Here is a 13,969-nt window from a genome sequence, read left to right on the forward strand (position 1 = left end):
AACTGGCAGGTTCGGCATCTGGCTCTCTATTACATAGGGGCTGGCCGCCCATCGATCTGCCAACTTGTGCTTACCAGGGAGTCCCAAATTCCGTAAAAGGACCCGGTCGCCCGGTAATAATTGTACAAACTTCACCTTTCGATCATACCGCATCTTATTCCGCTGATTTTGTTTGGTAGCCGCCGCCTCGGCCAACTCGTACGCCCGCTGTAACTCCCTCTTCATGTCGGACACGTACTTTAGATGGGACTTCCCGGGAAATTCACCCACTCCACCTCCAAAACACACGTCAATGGGCAACCTCGCTTCCCGCCCAAACATCAGATAATAGGGTGAATACCCTGTAGCCTCATTGCGAGTACAATTGTAACAGTGAACCAATTGTCCAATATGACGACTCCACCTGCTTTTCTGCCCAACCTCCAGCGTCCCGAGCATATCCAACAGAGTCCTGTTGAATCTCTCTGGCTGAGGATCTCCCTGTGGGTGGTAAGGGGTAGTCCTGGATTTCTCAACCCCAAGCATAGTCAGTAATTCCTGGATAAGGCGGCTCTCAAAGTCCCGCCCCTGATCACTATGGATTCGCCTGGGAAGGCACAAAGTACTTCTCCCATAACACCTTCGCCACTGTCGTCGCCTTCTGATCCTTGGTGGGAAATGCCTGAGCATAGCGAGTGTAATGATCGGTGATGACTAATACATTCGCGGTGTTGCTGGTGTCAGGCTCAATCGACAGGAAATCCATACATACCAGGTCCCGCACTCTGCAAGTGCGACAGTGGAGCCGCCAACGCTGGCAGGGTCTTCCTCTGGATGCAACGACGGCATCCCCTACAGTATTCTTCGACGTCCCCCCTCATCCGGGGCCAGTAGAACTGGTCTTTGAGTAATCCATATGTCTTTTCCACCCCCAAATGTCCAGAATCATCATGTAAGGCCTGGAGTACAGTCTGGCGATACTCCTCCGGCAGGACCAGTTGCCAACAGCGGGGTTGGTCCGGAGGCGTCGTTACCCGGTACAAGATTTTGTTCTTTAACTTCAACCGAGACCACTCCTTCAACAACAGAGGCACGTATGGGTGTTTCGCCTTCTCAGCCAACGCCCCATCCCCCTTCTCGGCTGCTCTCCACACTGTGCCAATGCCCGGGTCATTTTGCTGAGCAGTTGCCACTTCCCCCGGACTCAGTTCCGGCAACTGTTTAGTCCCCAGAGCGGTCAGGTCACAGTAAACTAGGGGTATGGCGTCGTCAAAAACCCCCAAATGGTCCACGGCTCGTTCCAGCCTCCCTCTTCCCTCGGCCTTCACGGTGATAACAAACTGACACATCGCCTTCACTCCAGGGGCAGGGACACTCTCCCACTCCTCGTCCCTCTCCTCCTCCCCCGGCTCCCGACGAGACAATGCATCCGCATCGATATTCTTGCTTCCGGGGCGGTACCTCAGGCTGAAATCATATACCGACAATGCCGCCAGCCACCGATGTCCTGTGGCATCCAGCTTCGCCGAAGTCAAAATATAAGTGAGAGGATTGTTATCCGTTCTCACCTCAAACTTGGCTCCGTAAAGGTAATCGCCCAGCTTGTCCACCACCGCCCACTTCAGCGCCAGGAACTCCAACTTGTGAGTGGGATAGTTTCTCTCCGATGGCGACAAGCTTCGGCTGACAAAGGCTACCGGCCTCAATGCTTTGCCATGCTCCTGGTACAGAACAGCCCCGAGACCCTCTCGGCTGGCATCTGTGTGCAGCACATATGGCTTCTGGGGATCGGCAAAAGCCAACACCGGGGCCTGGGTCAGTGCCCTTTTCAAAGATCGGAACGCCTCTTCACATTGATCATCCCATCTCGAGCCAAAAGGTTCCGCCGGGTTCCAGTATCCTCCAGCATCCTGCCTCTGGTTCCCCGTCCTCTTCTTCCCCACCGGGGGATAGCCACACAACAGCTGAGTTAACGGGTGACACACTTTGGCGTATCCTTTCACAAATCGCCGGTAATACCCACAGAACCCCAAAAATGAGCGCAGAGCACCCACTTTCTGGGGTCTCGGCCAGGTGGTCACAGCCTCTATCTTGGTTGGATCAGTAGCCACTCCCTCTCGCGAAATGATATGGCCAATGTAGTTAACCGACGACTTGCAGAACTGGCATTTGTCCAGGGAAAGCTTCAACCCTTCTTCATTAAGCCGGCCCAACACCTTCAACAGTCTCTCCTCATGTTCCTCCAAAGTCGATCCAAACACTATCAAATCGTCCAGGTACACCAGCACCTCCAACAGATTCATATCCCCCACAGTTCTCTCCATGAGCCTCTGGAAGGTGGCTGGGGCTCCGGATATGCCTTGGGGCATTCGTTCGAACTGAAAGAACCCCAGCGGGCAGATAAAAGCGGTCTTCTCTTTATCGGCCGCACTCATCGGGATCTGGTAATACCCACTTCTTAAATCCAGCACACTGAACCACTTCGCACCGCTCAGGCAGGCCAACGCATCCTCGACTCTTGGGACAGTATATTGATCAGGGACAGTTCGCCGATTCAACGTCCTGTAGTCAACACACATGCGCACTCGCCCATTCTTCTTCCGTGCCACCACTATTGGGGACGCATAAGGACTTCGAGACTCAGCTATGATTCCGGCCTCCTTCAACTTGCACAAGTGCTGTCGCACGTCCTCAACATCTGCCGGAGCCAGCCGCCGGGATCTCTCTCGGAACGGGGTGTCCTCCGTCACCCGGATGGTGTGGCGAGTGCTTTTGGAGCAGCCAACATCAAACTCGCCCCGAGAAAAAACAGCTTCCATCTTCAGCACCTTCTCCACTAGCCTGCGTTTCCACTCCGGCGACACTGGGGAATCCCCGAAGTTAAAGGCTTCAGCGGTCAGCTCCCTTCGATGCTCCGATCCCTCCCCGTTAAGGGTCCGCACTGGTGCGCTGGACATTACCGTCACCGGGAACAGATGTGCCAGCGGCATTCCCCTCTTAAAGGTGATTTCTCTTGCCTTGGTGTTCCTGACACTTATAGCTATACGCCTCGCATGTACCACCCCTGGTCTCTGCACTTCGGGCCTCACCAGCGCCCCCGCCGGAAATCGTGTCTCCCCTTCAAGATCGTCTGGGACGTCTACTAACAGGGCTTCTCCCGTCGGCACTCCTGGGAATCTGGGGGTCCCCATCACTAGGGCTACCTCCCCGGGTCGGATCACCTTGGGCCTCGCCTGCGTACACCACACCGTCCCTCGTTTACACTCCGGGTCCAGCCCTTGGGAGGCAACCCCTTCTGCGAACACTGCTCGAAACACTGGATGCACCGAGAGGGTCTCCAGAAAGTCTTCCCCCCCTTTCTCCTTACAAGCTCCCAGGAGCCGTCGCACAACTGGGGAGTTAGTCCCCACCAGGAGGGCAGCACCACCGGTTTCCACCGGGTCAGGACACACCAACACCAACGTCTCAATAGCTTCCGACACTCCCACGTCGCCCTCCGAGAACTCCAATCTCACCGATAGGTACCCATCGTACGGGTAGTCACCCTCGCTCACACCCCAAATCTGCAGGGCGTCAAATGGTGATACGGGCAAATGCTTTAGATGTTGATTGTAGAAAGACCGGTACAATAAGGTCACCTGCGATCCCGTATCAAGAACGGCTTTTGCGTAAATTCCCTCTATCCGTAGACCCACACTGGCACGGGGTCCTACCAGCCCATCCGGAACAGAGGCGTGGGCACCCGGATGTCTTCCGGCTGATCTCTGGGAACGTGTTCTTCCAGAGGCTCCAGTCCGTTCCCTCACTGAGCCTCTCCTAAGTTTCCCGACACCTCTCCCTTCTTAGTCATAGGGGGGCTTGTCCTCCGCGGGAGTCCTTGTCTCTCACAATCCCACCTAAAGTGACCCTCCTCTCCACAGCTATAGCACACCCTCGGCCTTCCACAGTCCCGCCTGAAATGCCCCTCTTTCCCACAGTTAAAGCACACACTGCCGGCCGCCCCTCCTCTCCCAGGACGGCTCCTGCTCCCAATCCACTGCACTGATCGCCCCTGAGAGTAGGTACCTCCCCTGTCCCTCCCCTCCAAAGGGGGTTCCCTACTCCCCGGGGGATTGTCATTCCTCCACTCAGCCACCACTTCCTGTATCGCTGAGGATTGCTCCCGTAGGCCCGTGCCCCTTTTCCGCCCCAACGCTCTCTCTTCCTCTCGCACCTCTCTAATCAGTTGCCCGAAGGATGGAGGGGGACCTTTCCTATAAGCTTGCCGGATAGTCCACGCCACCTTGTCCTCCTCCAGAGACCCACTGAATAGCTGACTCATCCTCACGCTAGCCACGTCAATCGCCTTCACTACCCCTCGGCGCCGCAGCCCCGAGAGCATCCCCTCCATCCTAAATATGTACTCGGAGAGCTTTTCCCCTCTCCATTGTTCCAGGCGTTGAAACTCTGCTAAAAGCAGCCAGGGTTCCCCTGACAACCCAAACGCTCCCTCCAAAACTTCTAGGCAGTCCTCCACTGAGGCCCCAGGCTTCTCAGCTTTCAACTCCCGGACGGTTTTGGCTGCTAAACCCCTCAAACTTCCCAGCAATCGCTGCCTCTTCTCCTTCTCTGAGCCTGGCCACTCCTCTAACATCAAAGACGTATGCTCGATCCAGGTCTCATAGTCCATCCACCTCCCCATCCGGAGTAGGCTTGGCTCCGGAGAACACCCCCAGCTTCAGCCGTGGCCTCTCAGCCACCCCCACCAGGGAGTTAAGTGCGGCTGCCAGCTCCGAGACTTCCACCCTACCTGGGGAGCGGGGCTTAGTCACGACTCCCTCCTCCCACCTCCCTTTACTAGTGCCAGCCACCTCTCTGGGGTCCACCTCTGGCTCTAGCTCCTCCTCCGATGTCTCCTCAGCCTCATCCTTGTAGAAGTGGAGCCCCCACAGCCCCTCCTCCCCCGGTACACTGACCGTCGCCGGCAGTCCCACCGTCCTGACTTCAGCACTCGTACGAACCAACACCCAGCTAGACTCCACCTCTTTACCACACCGTCTAGCTACCAATTCTACCTGCCCAATACCCTTCACCAAACTTAAACCCCGCACTATCGCGTCTCCCGAAACTCGAAAATCCACTCCGCTCACTACGCATGCGTACTGTACTGGTACACCTTCAAACTGGCACCAACAAACAAACTTGTCTCTGTCCATCTCCGCTCTGCCGCCTTCGCGATTCCACAGCCCCTGACAATCCAATCCGGGACGAGCACCCCACAAATGTAACACTTTCCCAACAGGCTGGTATATGTCTAGGGGAAAAAGGGGATCCAGCCACCCTCCAACCCACCTCTCGTACACGCAGGTGCTGTGAGAATCGAGTTTACGCCTCGAGCCCGCCAACAGTATCAAATCCACAACAAATGCCGTTATGAAATACACTTTAAAGAGTTTACTAAAATTAAAAAGAGTAGTAAGCAATACAATATATATACACAAGGAAAAAAAACAAAAGGCGTCACTTATCAAAGTTCAGTCTGTTTAGTGCACTCGTTGGAGCTCAATCAACGAACCAATCGACCCATCCGGCCGTCGCACCTGGGACCACCCCGGTGGTCTTACGAGCAGTCCAGCACACGTCCACCTTCTTCAGTGTCTTCCTCGGCCTCTCCCCAAAAAACCCGCGAAAACCCCTCCCCCAAGTTCCCAGCATCACAAGACACAATGACATTCCCCATTGATTAACAAATGAATACAATTACCATATCAGCCATTCTAAAGTGAAACAACGGCTAGAGAAACACTTATCCGACAAAGAAACATTCCTACTTGTAACAAACCAAAGAGGCCATTTTGAGTAACATACCCAGGACATTGTACACAAGATTATCAATTACCTATATTGAATGGACTTTTAAAAAGATTTAAGAAATAATGTACGTTTGTATATTAAAAAAAAGTGAGGTAGTGTCCAAAGATTCATTGTCCATTTATGAATCAGATAGCAGAGGGGAAGAAGCTGTTCCTGAATCACTGTGTGTGTATTCAGGCTTCACAGGTATATGGAGGAATTTAAGGTGTGGGGATATATGGGAGGCAGGGTTTAAGGGTCAGCACAACATTGTGGGCCAAAGTACCTGTACTGTGGTGTATTGTTCTATGTTCTATGTTCTGTACCTCCTACCTGATGGTAACAGTGAGAAAAGGACATGCCCTGGGTGCTGGAGGTCCATAATAATGGAAGCTGCCTTTCTGAGACAGCACTCCCTAAAAATGTCCTGGGTACTTTATAGGCTAGTACCCTAGATGGAGCTGACTCGATTTATAACCTTCTGCAGCTTCTTTCAGTCTGTGCAGTAGCCCCTCCATACCAGACAGTGATGTAGCCTGTCAGAATGCTCTCCACGGTGCAAGTATAGAAGCTTTTGAGTGTATTTCTTGACATGCCAAATTTCTTCAAACTCCTAATAAAGTATAGCCACTGTCTTGCCTTCTTTATAACTTCATCGACAAGTTGGAACCAGGTTAGATCCTCAGAGATCTTGGCACCCAGGAACTTGAAGCTGCTCCTCTCCACTTCTGATCCCTCTATGAGGATTGGTAAATCTTCCTTCATCTTATCCTTCATGAAATCCACAATCAGCTCTTTCATCTTACTGACATTGAGTGCTAGGTTGTTACTGCAACACAACTTCACAAATTGGCATATCTCATTCCTGTATGCCCTCTCGTCACCACCTGAGATTCTACCAACAATGACTGTATCATCAGCAAATTTATAGATGGTATTTGAGCTATGCCTAGCCACACTGTCATGTGTATTTAGAGAGTAGAGCAGTGGGCTAAGCACACAAACCTGAGGAGCACCAGTGTTGATCATCAGCGAGGAGGATACATTATTACCAATTTGCACAGATTGTGGTCTTCCAATTAGGAAGCTGAGGATCCAATTGCAGAGGAAAGTACAGAGACCCAGGTTCTGCAACTTTTCAATCAGGATTGTGGGAATGATGGTATTAAATGTGAGCTATAGGCGATAAGAGCATCCTAACGTAGGTGAGAGGCATTGATCATGTGGATAGTCCGAAGCTTTTTCCTAGGGCTGAAATGGCTAACATGAGAGGACACAGTTTTACTGTGCTTGGAAAGAGGTACAGAGAGGATGTCAGGGGTAAGTTTTTTATGCAGAGAGAGGTGAGTGGGCTGTTGCGACGGTGGTGGAGGTGGATACAATAGGGCCTTTTAAGAGGCTCCTGGATAGGTACATGGAGCTTAGAAAAATAGAGCGCTATGGGTAACCCTAGGTAATTTATAAAATAAGCACATGTTCAGCACGGCATTGTGGGCAAAGGGCCTGTACTGTGCTGTAGGTTTTCTATGTTTCTATGTAGAATATGAGGGGAAACTTCTTCACTCAGAGGGCAGTGAGAATGTGGAATGAGCTGGCAATACAAATGGTGTACGCCAGCTTGATTTCAACAGTTAAAAGAAGTTTGAGCCAATACATGTATGGAGGGTTATGGTCCTGGTGCAGGTTGATGGAAGCTGGCAGGTTAAGTTATTTGGCACAGACCAGATGAGCTGAAGGGCCTGTTTCTCTGCTGTACTTTTCTATGCTTCTATGACTCTAATTTCTTCTTACCTGTGAAGAAGAAACCTCTAATTTGTCAATCTCTTCCTGACACCAGATGTATTTGCCTGAGCCTTTCTGTTTTGTGGTGATTAGAACTACATGCAGGGATTTAACTGGGGCCTCACCACCCACCAGTATACAGCACCCTATCATTCATCTCTCGGGATTTGGCAGACAATGTTGAGCCACTGATTGTCATGAACCATACTGAGTTCTAATTTCAACACACCGACTTTAACCTACATTCTGTTTGACAACTACTAGGTTTAACCATACATGCATCAGTGTTTCAAGAAGATATTTCACTAACCCTTACGGATCAGTTTTAAAGAGAAGTCTATAATGAAAAATGTTTACATGAGATGGATCTGCAATCCTAACACAACATGAAAGAGTATCTGGGAGTTTCTGTCTTCCACAGCTAAAGCCAGTCCTTTCATATTATGCCAGGATTCCCTGCAACATCTTTAGCACAGATTAGGGGAGATTAGCAGGGAGACTAAGCTACCAATTTACTCAAACAAAATTAAATCCCTTGTTTACTTGTAAAAATATCTGTGCAAAGAAGAGAGAAGAGTGCATACTAATGAATCTAGCTCTTGTTCTGGAAGAGTTGTAAGAGCAAATATGGTCCAGTTTGTGCTGCTTCTGTTGTCCTCTTTGTTTCACTGGCATGGGGAGTAGGCTGGGGGACAGGAAGCAACAGGCATGGCATCTTTCAAAACTTCAAGAGGAAACCACAATCTCAAGACGATTATGGTTCTCTCTGCTGCCCAGCCCAGAAAAGTTTGAACCTAAAATGTTGGCTCAAAGGTCTGGATGAAAAATGAGGAGAGAGAGAATGTGAAAGTGGTTCAACAACACTTTGTTGGGTAGCAGGGAGGTGGATGTCTGGAGATGGGCAAAAACATGCAGACAGTGCAGAGAATTCCCTCACCTTGAACTGGAGGGAGGGTGGAAAGTTGAGAATTCCTCACTGCCAACATCCTGTGTGCAGGAGGAAGGAGTGGGAATCACCACAAAGGAAGACAGTACGGAAAATAGGCCTTTTGGCATAATTCATCCATGCTGACCATGTTGCCTTCCTGAGATAGTCCACTTCCTATGTAACTGCTCCAAAGTCCCCTAAACATTACACTTCCCTCAGTCACTCCCTCAGTCATCTCATTCCATATATGCACCACCCATTGTGTTTGAAAAATGTTCCTCAGATTTCTTTTAGATCTTTCTGCCCTCACTTTAAACCCACACAATCTCATTTTTGATTTCTATACCCTTTGTTAAAAAGTATGACCGTTCATCATATGATTTTATAAACCTCAATAAAGCTATCCCTCAGCCTCCTTCAATCCAGGAAAGAGTCCTGGCCCGTCCAGCCTCTATTTATAACTCAAACCCTTCAGCGGCGGGGGGAGTGGAGGAACCGCTATGTTCCGTGGGAGCTATGGCGGTGTCGGGGAGAGCTGCAACTGCGTGGGGCAGCAGTGGCGGTGGTGGGGGAGGGGGGCGATGGGGGACCCGCAGCGCTGCGGGGGAGAGGGGACTGCCGCACCAATGGGTGGGGGCAGCGTCGCGGCAGCCACAGATTTTTGAACGTGAGATATGAAACCACGATTCCAATCAGGTGATATATAATATTTCCCAACACAAATGAAAGAAAAAATGATCTGCATCAATATTTATCCCTCAACACTTAGAAACGAGCAGATTGCTGGATATTTTGATTGGAAAAATACCCTATTCAGTTCTTGAAGGGTTAACACGGAGTCCTGCAGAGGAGAGATGCTGGAGGGAACAAATCTAACTCTGTGTGACAGGAATACAGTCAGAACCCATTATACCTCACTTTGCAAACTCAACTCAGTTTAAAATGAAAGCACAATTCGCACGAGACTGCCTTCCTGACATAGGATCAAAGTTGCCAACTTGAATTACGTCTTATTTCTGCCTCGAACGATATATTCATTTTTAAAATAATCAATATTCCATCTGACTCATCTGCCTTCAGCGTAACCATGCGGAAATGAACAGCACCCCAGGCTATAACTCCAACTCCAACGCAAATTAGTTGCGATCACTGTGCTGGCTGTAAACTCAAGACATGAATTCAACTAAGGAATGAGTTGGGAACTTGTGTCTTTTGTCACCGAATGATAGTACAGGGGGAACGGACCATATGTGTGATCTCAACATATACTGTACTTCTGGTTTAAAATACATCAAGGCCATAATGGAAGGGAATCTTTTGACCACCTTTGCCTAATCATCAAAATCATTCTACCTTACCTTGCACATCCTGTACTTAAAAAAAACACATCAATATCCTGACCGGGAAATGTCTATCGTTCTTTGATTACTACTGGGTCAAAATCGTAGAATTATTGAATTCTCTTCCCATCAGAACTGAGGAGCACGTTCAACACCACCACCATTAGGAATAGGCAGCAGTCACAAGCCTCACCGAGGGGATTTTGGACATGCAAAGCTCATCTGGTCCATCAACTGCATGAATAACAAGGATTCCACTCAGCCCTTCGCGATGGTGTCATTACTGTCTGATCATGGTTAATCTACATCCTACATTAATTTAGTACAGAAACGCACCATTAGGACCAATTAACCAAGATTCCCATTTAATCTAGTCACATTCGCCTGTGTTTGTCCCACTTCCTTCTAAACCTGTCTTATTCGTGTGCCTGTCCATGTAATATTGTAATATCATTCCACATACTGATCATCCTTCGGTTCTTATTAAATATCTCCCCTCACCTTGAACCGATGCGCTCTGGTTCTTCACTCCCCAACCCTGGGAAATTCAATGAAGTACAGACTGTTGACGGGTCAATATTCATAACCAATCAAGTGATAGTGAAGTTTGTGGGAGCATGCTATGCTCAATTTGGCAGCAATGATTCTTGCATTAGAGCAGTGGCCGCACTTCAAAAGGACACCAGGAATTCTCAAGTTTCGGACATAACGAGATGCAAATATATGAAAGATTTTATGTTTCAAGGGACAACTTCTAAAGCTTCGCCTTGTTGACAATATCACCGGAGGATTGATGATCAAGTACAATTATTCTCTACATAATTAGGCACGGTTAATTTAGCTTTGATGCTCTTCTCGTAAAACATTTTCAAACCAGCTCCTTCACTGTGGAGTTTTTGAAGCCAGTATGCAGCGGCCCTTCCAGGTTTAACAGGGTTTACTAGTTTGAACCTTCTTCCGGGTCAGTGTAGTGATTTGAAGTCTCTTAATTGAATTCGAAGCGATTCAAATTAGAATTGCCTTCGACCTCACTAACAGCTCGTAACTTTAAATACTGGCACTACAGTGACCGATAGATAAAATATCAATCGAACTTGGAACTTTCACGTTAAAAAAAATCAATCCTTACTATAAAATCAGTTTTAACGTTGCTCAATCTCCGCGGTCCATGGAACATGGTGTTCCACTCTGCAGTAAGACGATAGCCCGGAGCTCAGATCAACTTTACCTGCTGTTTCGCCAAGCTACTCTGAAAAACCGACAGTCAACTGCTCAGCCAAATCTGCCTTCAGTTTTTAATTAGAAAATCTCGAGTCACTTGCCTAAAGGTTGGGACTATCTTTTACTATAAATGGTGAATTCGGATTTTTTTTTAAATCCTTTAGAATTTAACAGGAGTCACAGACTGACTGAGATTGTCACAACGCGACTGGATGATCGGATCGAGACTGTGTGCAGGGCAGAAAGCAAGAATTCTTTTGGCCTTAAGTAGCATCTTCAGGATTAGCAGCGAAACATGAACAGGTACAGACTCGCAGTGTGACAAATAACAGCGAAATAAAACAGGTCTAAGGATTCCAACACTTAAAAAATAGACATCAGAAAATAAAATATTTCTGTAATTCTTAGAAAGAAGGGAGAACGAAAGTGGTTGAATTCTTACCTGAAAATATGATAATCACTTCCCCAATGGAACTCCACATCGTACTTGTAGTTGTGTGTACACTCTGTAGATTGCAGAGTTAGTGGGTTGGGCTGTCGTCAGGCAGAGACGGAAAGTGGATGTGACCTTCCAGGCAAAAGGGAGGACCTTTCCGCAAACTCTTAAAGCCGTATTGCCCTTCTGCCCGGAATTCTATCAACAGTCGGCTTATCATTAAAACACACATGTATTTTTCTTGGTTGATTGAAAGAATTGTTATGTTTAACTACGTTGTAATTGTAATGTTTGACCTAAATTTAAACATGAATACTTCTATCTTTGCTGATTCAGTGATTCACTGGAACGTAAATATATGGAGATACCGATGCCGTCGTTATTATCTTCCAAAAAAAATAAAAACAGTATATACCACGTGAAATGCCCTTAGCTCTATAACTGCAGTAACATATATAGAGTGTCACTGTAAAATGTTGGAAACTTGGTAGACAATTCATACACAATTAGCTGCCACAAGAGTAACTGGTCTGCGTTTAGAGATGCTGGTTGTGAAATAGACATTACACTGGATGATCCTACTGCCCTGGATCTGAAGAGAGTCTTGGTATAGTTTCACCTGAGATAACATACTGTTTTAAAATTTCATCTCGAAGACAGTACTCCCTTAAAACACAGAACAGCAGAGGAACAGACTCTTCGTCAAATTACCAAAATTAGATTAATTTTCTTCTAACAACACACACAAAATGCTGGTGGAACACTGCAGGCCAGACTAGTCTAGTCCTGACAAAGGGTCTCGGCCCAAAACGTCGACAGTGTTTCTCCTTACAGATGCTGCCTGGACTGCTGTGTTCCACCAGCATTTTGTGTGTGTTGTTTGAATTTCTAGCATCTGCAGATTTCCTCGTGTTTGCTTTTTAATTTTCTTCTGCCTGCACATTTTATTTAATTTTAGAAATACAGCACGATAGGCTCTTCCAGCCTTTCAGCTGCACTGCCCTGATTTAATTCTCATCCATATCCCTCCAATTTATTCATATTCATAAGCTTATCTAATAGCCTCTTAAACAGCACTGTTACATCTGTATATGAAGTGTCTTGGAAAGCTTCACTCTGTTAGACACAGTGTGAGTACCTTCTTCAATGCATCTCCACCTGCATTACAATATAGAACTGAAAATATGTCTTCACATCCCTCCATGGGATATAACCAGGCTATACACTCTTCTCACTGCTGCCATCAGGAAGAAGGTACAAGACCCTAAGGAGTCACACCACCAGGTTCAGGAGAAATTATTACCCCTCAACCATCAGGCTCTTGAACCAGAGGATATAACTTCATTCAACTTCACATGCCCCATCACTGAACTGTTCCCACAACCTGCAGTCACTTTCAAGGACCCTTCATCTCATGTTCTCAATGTTTATTGCATACTTATTATTATGTCTTCTTTCTTTTTGTATTTGCAGTTTGTTGTCTTTTGCACTTTGGTTCTATGCCCATTTAATAGGGTCTTTCACTGATTCTATTACAGTTATTATTATATTATGGATTCATTGAGTATACCCTCAAGAAAATGAACATCAAGGTTGTATGTGGTGACATATATGTAGTTTGATAATAAATTTATTTTTAACTTTGAACTTTGAACTAAGCCTCAGAGATAAGAGTACTATCCACAACTGATACATTGACTCCCAGTATGTGAGAAGATGCTGGCATCAGTGAATTGTGTGGCTACTTGCCTGCCCACACTGGTGTTTGTTAGGCTTGGAATGAGGTGTTGCATCCCTTAGAGGCACCAATGCTGAAGTAAACAGCACAGTCCTGATCTATTGTGGTATTATCACAGATACCATCTTTGAAATGTGTTGTACTGAGGCCTTATGTGGAAGAGAATGTAAATGTAACCTTGGCCAACATTCTTCCATCAACCAACAGTATAAGAGATTGTGGCTTCTTGTTATGTGTCAATTAGTGGGAATGTTTTCTAACAGCAGTGGTGACTGCCACTTGAAAGGAATACAATGGATGTGAAGCATTTTGAAACTTACTAAACATGTGACAAACTTTGTCCTTTACAACAGATGTACAGTATTGGGATGCAATAGAGTGAACACAAAAAGCTCTTAAATTCTAGGCTGAGTACCAAGAGGATGATTAGTATATATGATAATAAATGCAAAAATATCTTGGACAGGAGGAGACTGTTCAGCCAATCAAATCTGATATGACCCTCATCTCTATTGGCTGAATTTCACTGATATCCTCTAATAGTTAAGTGAGGAGAAAATGCTTGGGACAGGGACCACAGGTTTAAGGAATTTCAGTCTGATGACCTTGACAAGACATGGAACAGTTCCTCATTCTTAGGCTGAAATTACTGGCAAGGCTATCATTTCCTCTTAATTATCTGTTCATCCTGTTTCAGAGGCAAATCAGCAAAT

At 47.1% G+C, this 13,969-nt stretch overlaps 1 protein-coding gene and 1 long non-coding RNA gene across 4 annotated transcripts in view; one reads left to right on the top strand and one right to left on the bottom strand.

Moving 5' to 3' along the window:
- The window catches only part of LOC132386823 (protransforming growth factor alpha-like), a 120,046-nt gene extending 108,424 nt beyond the window's left edge, over positions 1–11,622 (bottom strand). For 2 of the 3 annotated variants that reach the window (XM_059959253.1, XM_059959191.1), the window contains exon 1: positions 11,525–11,622. In XM_059959253.1, the coding sequence (XP_059815236.1) occupies positions 11,525–11,564 (40 nt within the window). In that variant the 5' untranslated portion in view covers positions 11,565–11,622. The remainder of the gene's footprint in view (positions 1–11,524) is intronic. The other variant, XM_059959311.1, reaches the window with a different exon arrangement.
- LOC132387011 (uncharacterized) overlaps positions 1–13,969 on the top strand; it is a 609,870-nt gene that overhangs the window by 318,883 nt on the left and 277,018 nt on the right. The window lies entirely within an intron of this gene.

The sequence above is a fragment of the Hypanus sabinus genome, chromosome 1 (assembly GCF_030144855.1).
Source record: "Hypanus sabinus isolate sHypSab1 chromosome 1, sHypSab1.hap1, whole genome shotgun sequence".
NCBI lineage: Eukaryota > Metazoa > Chordata > Chondrichthyes > Myliobatiformes > Dasyatidae > Hypanus > Hypanus sabinus.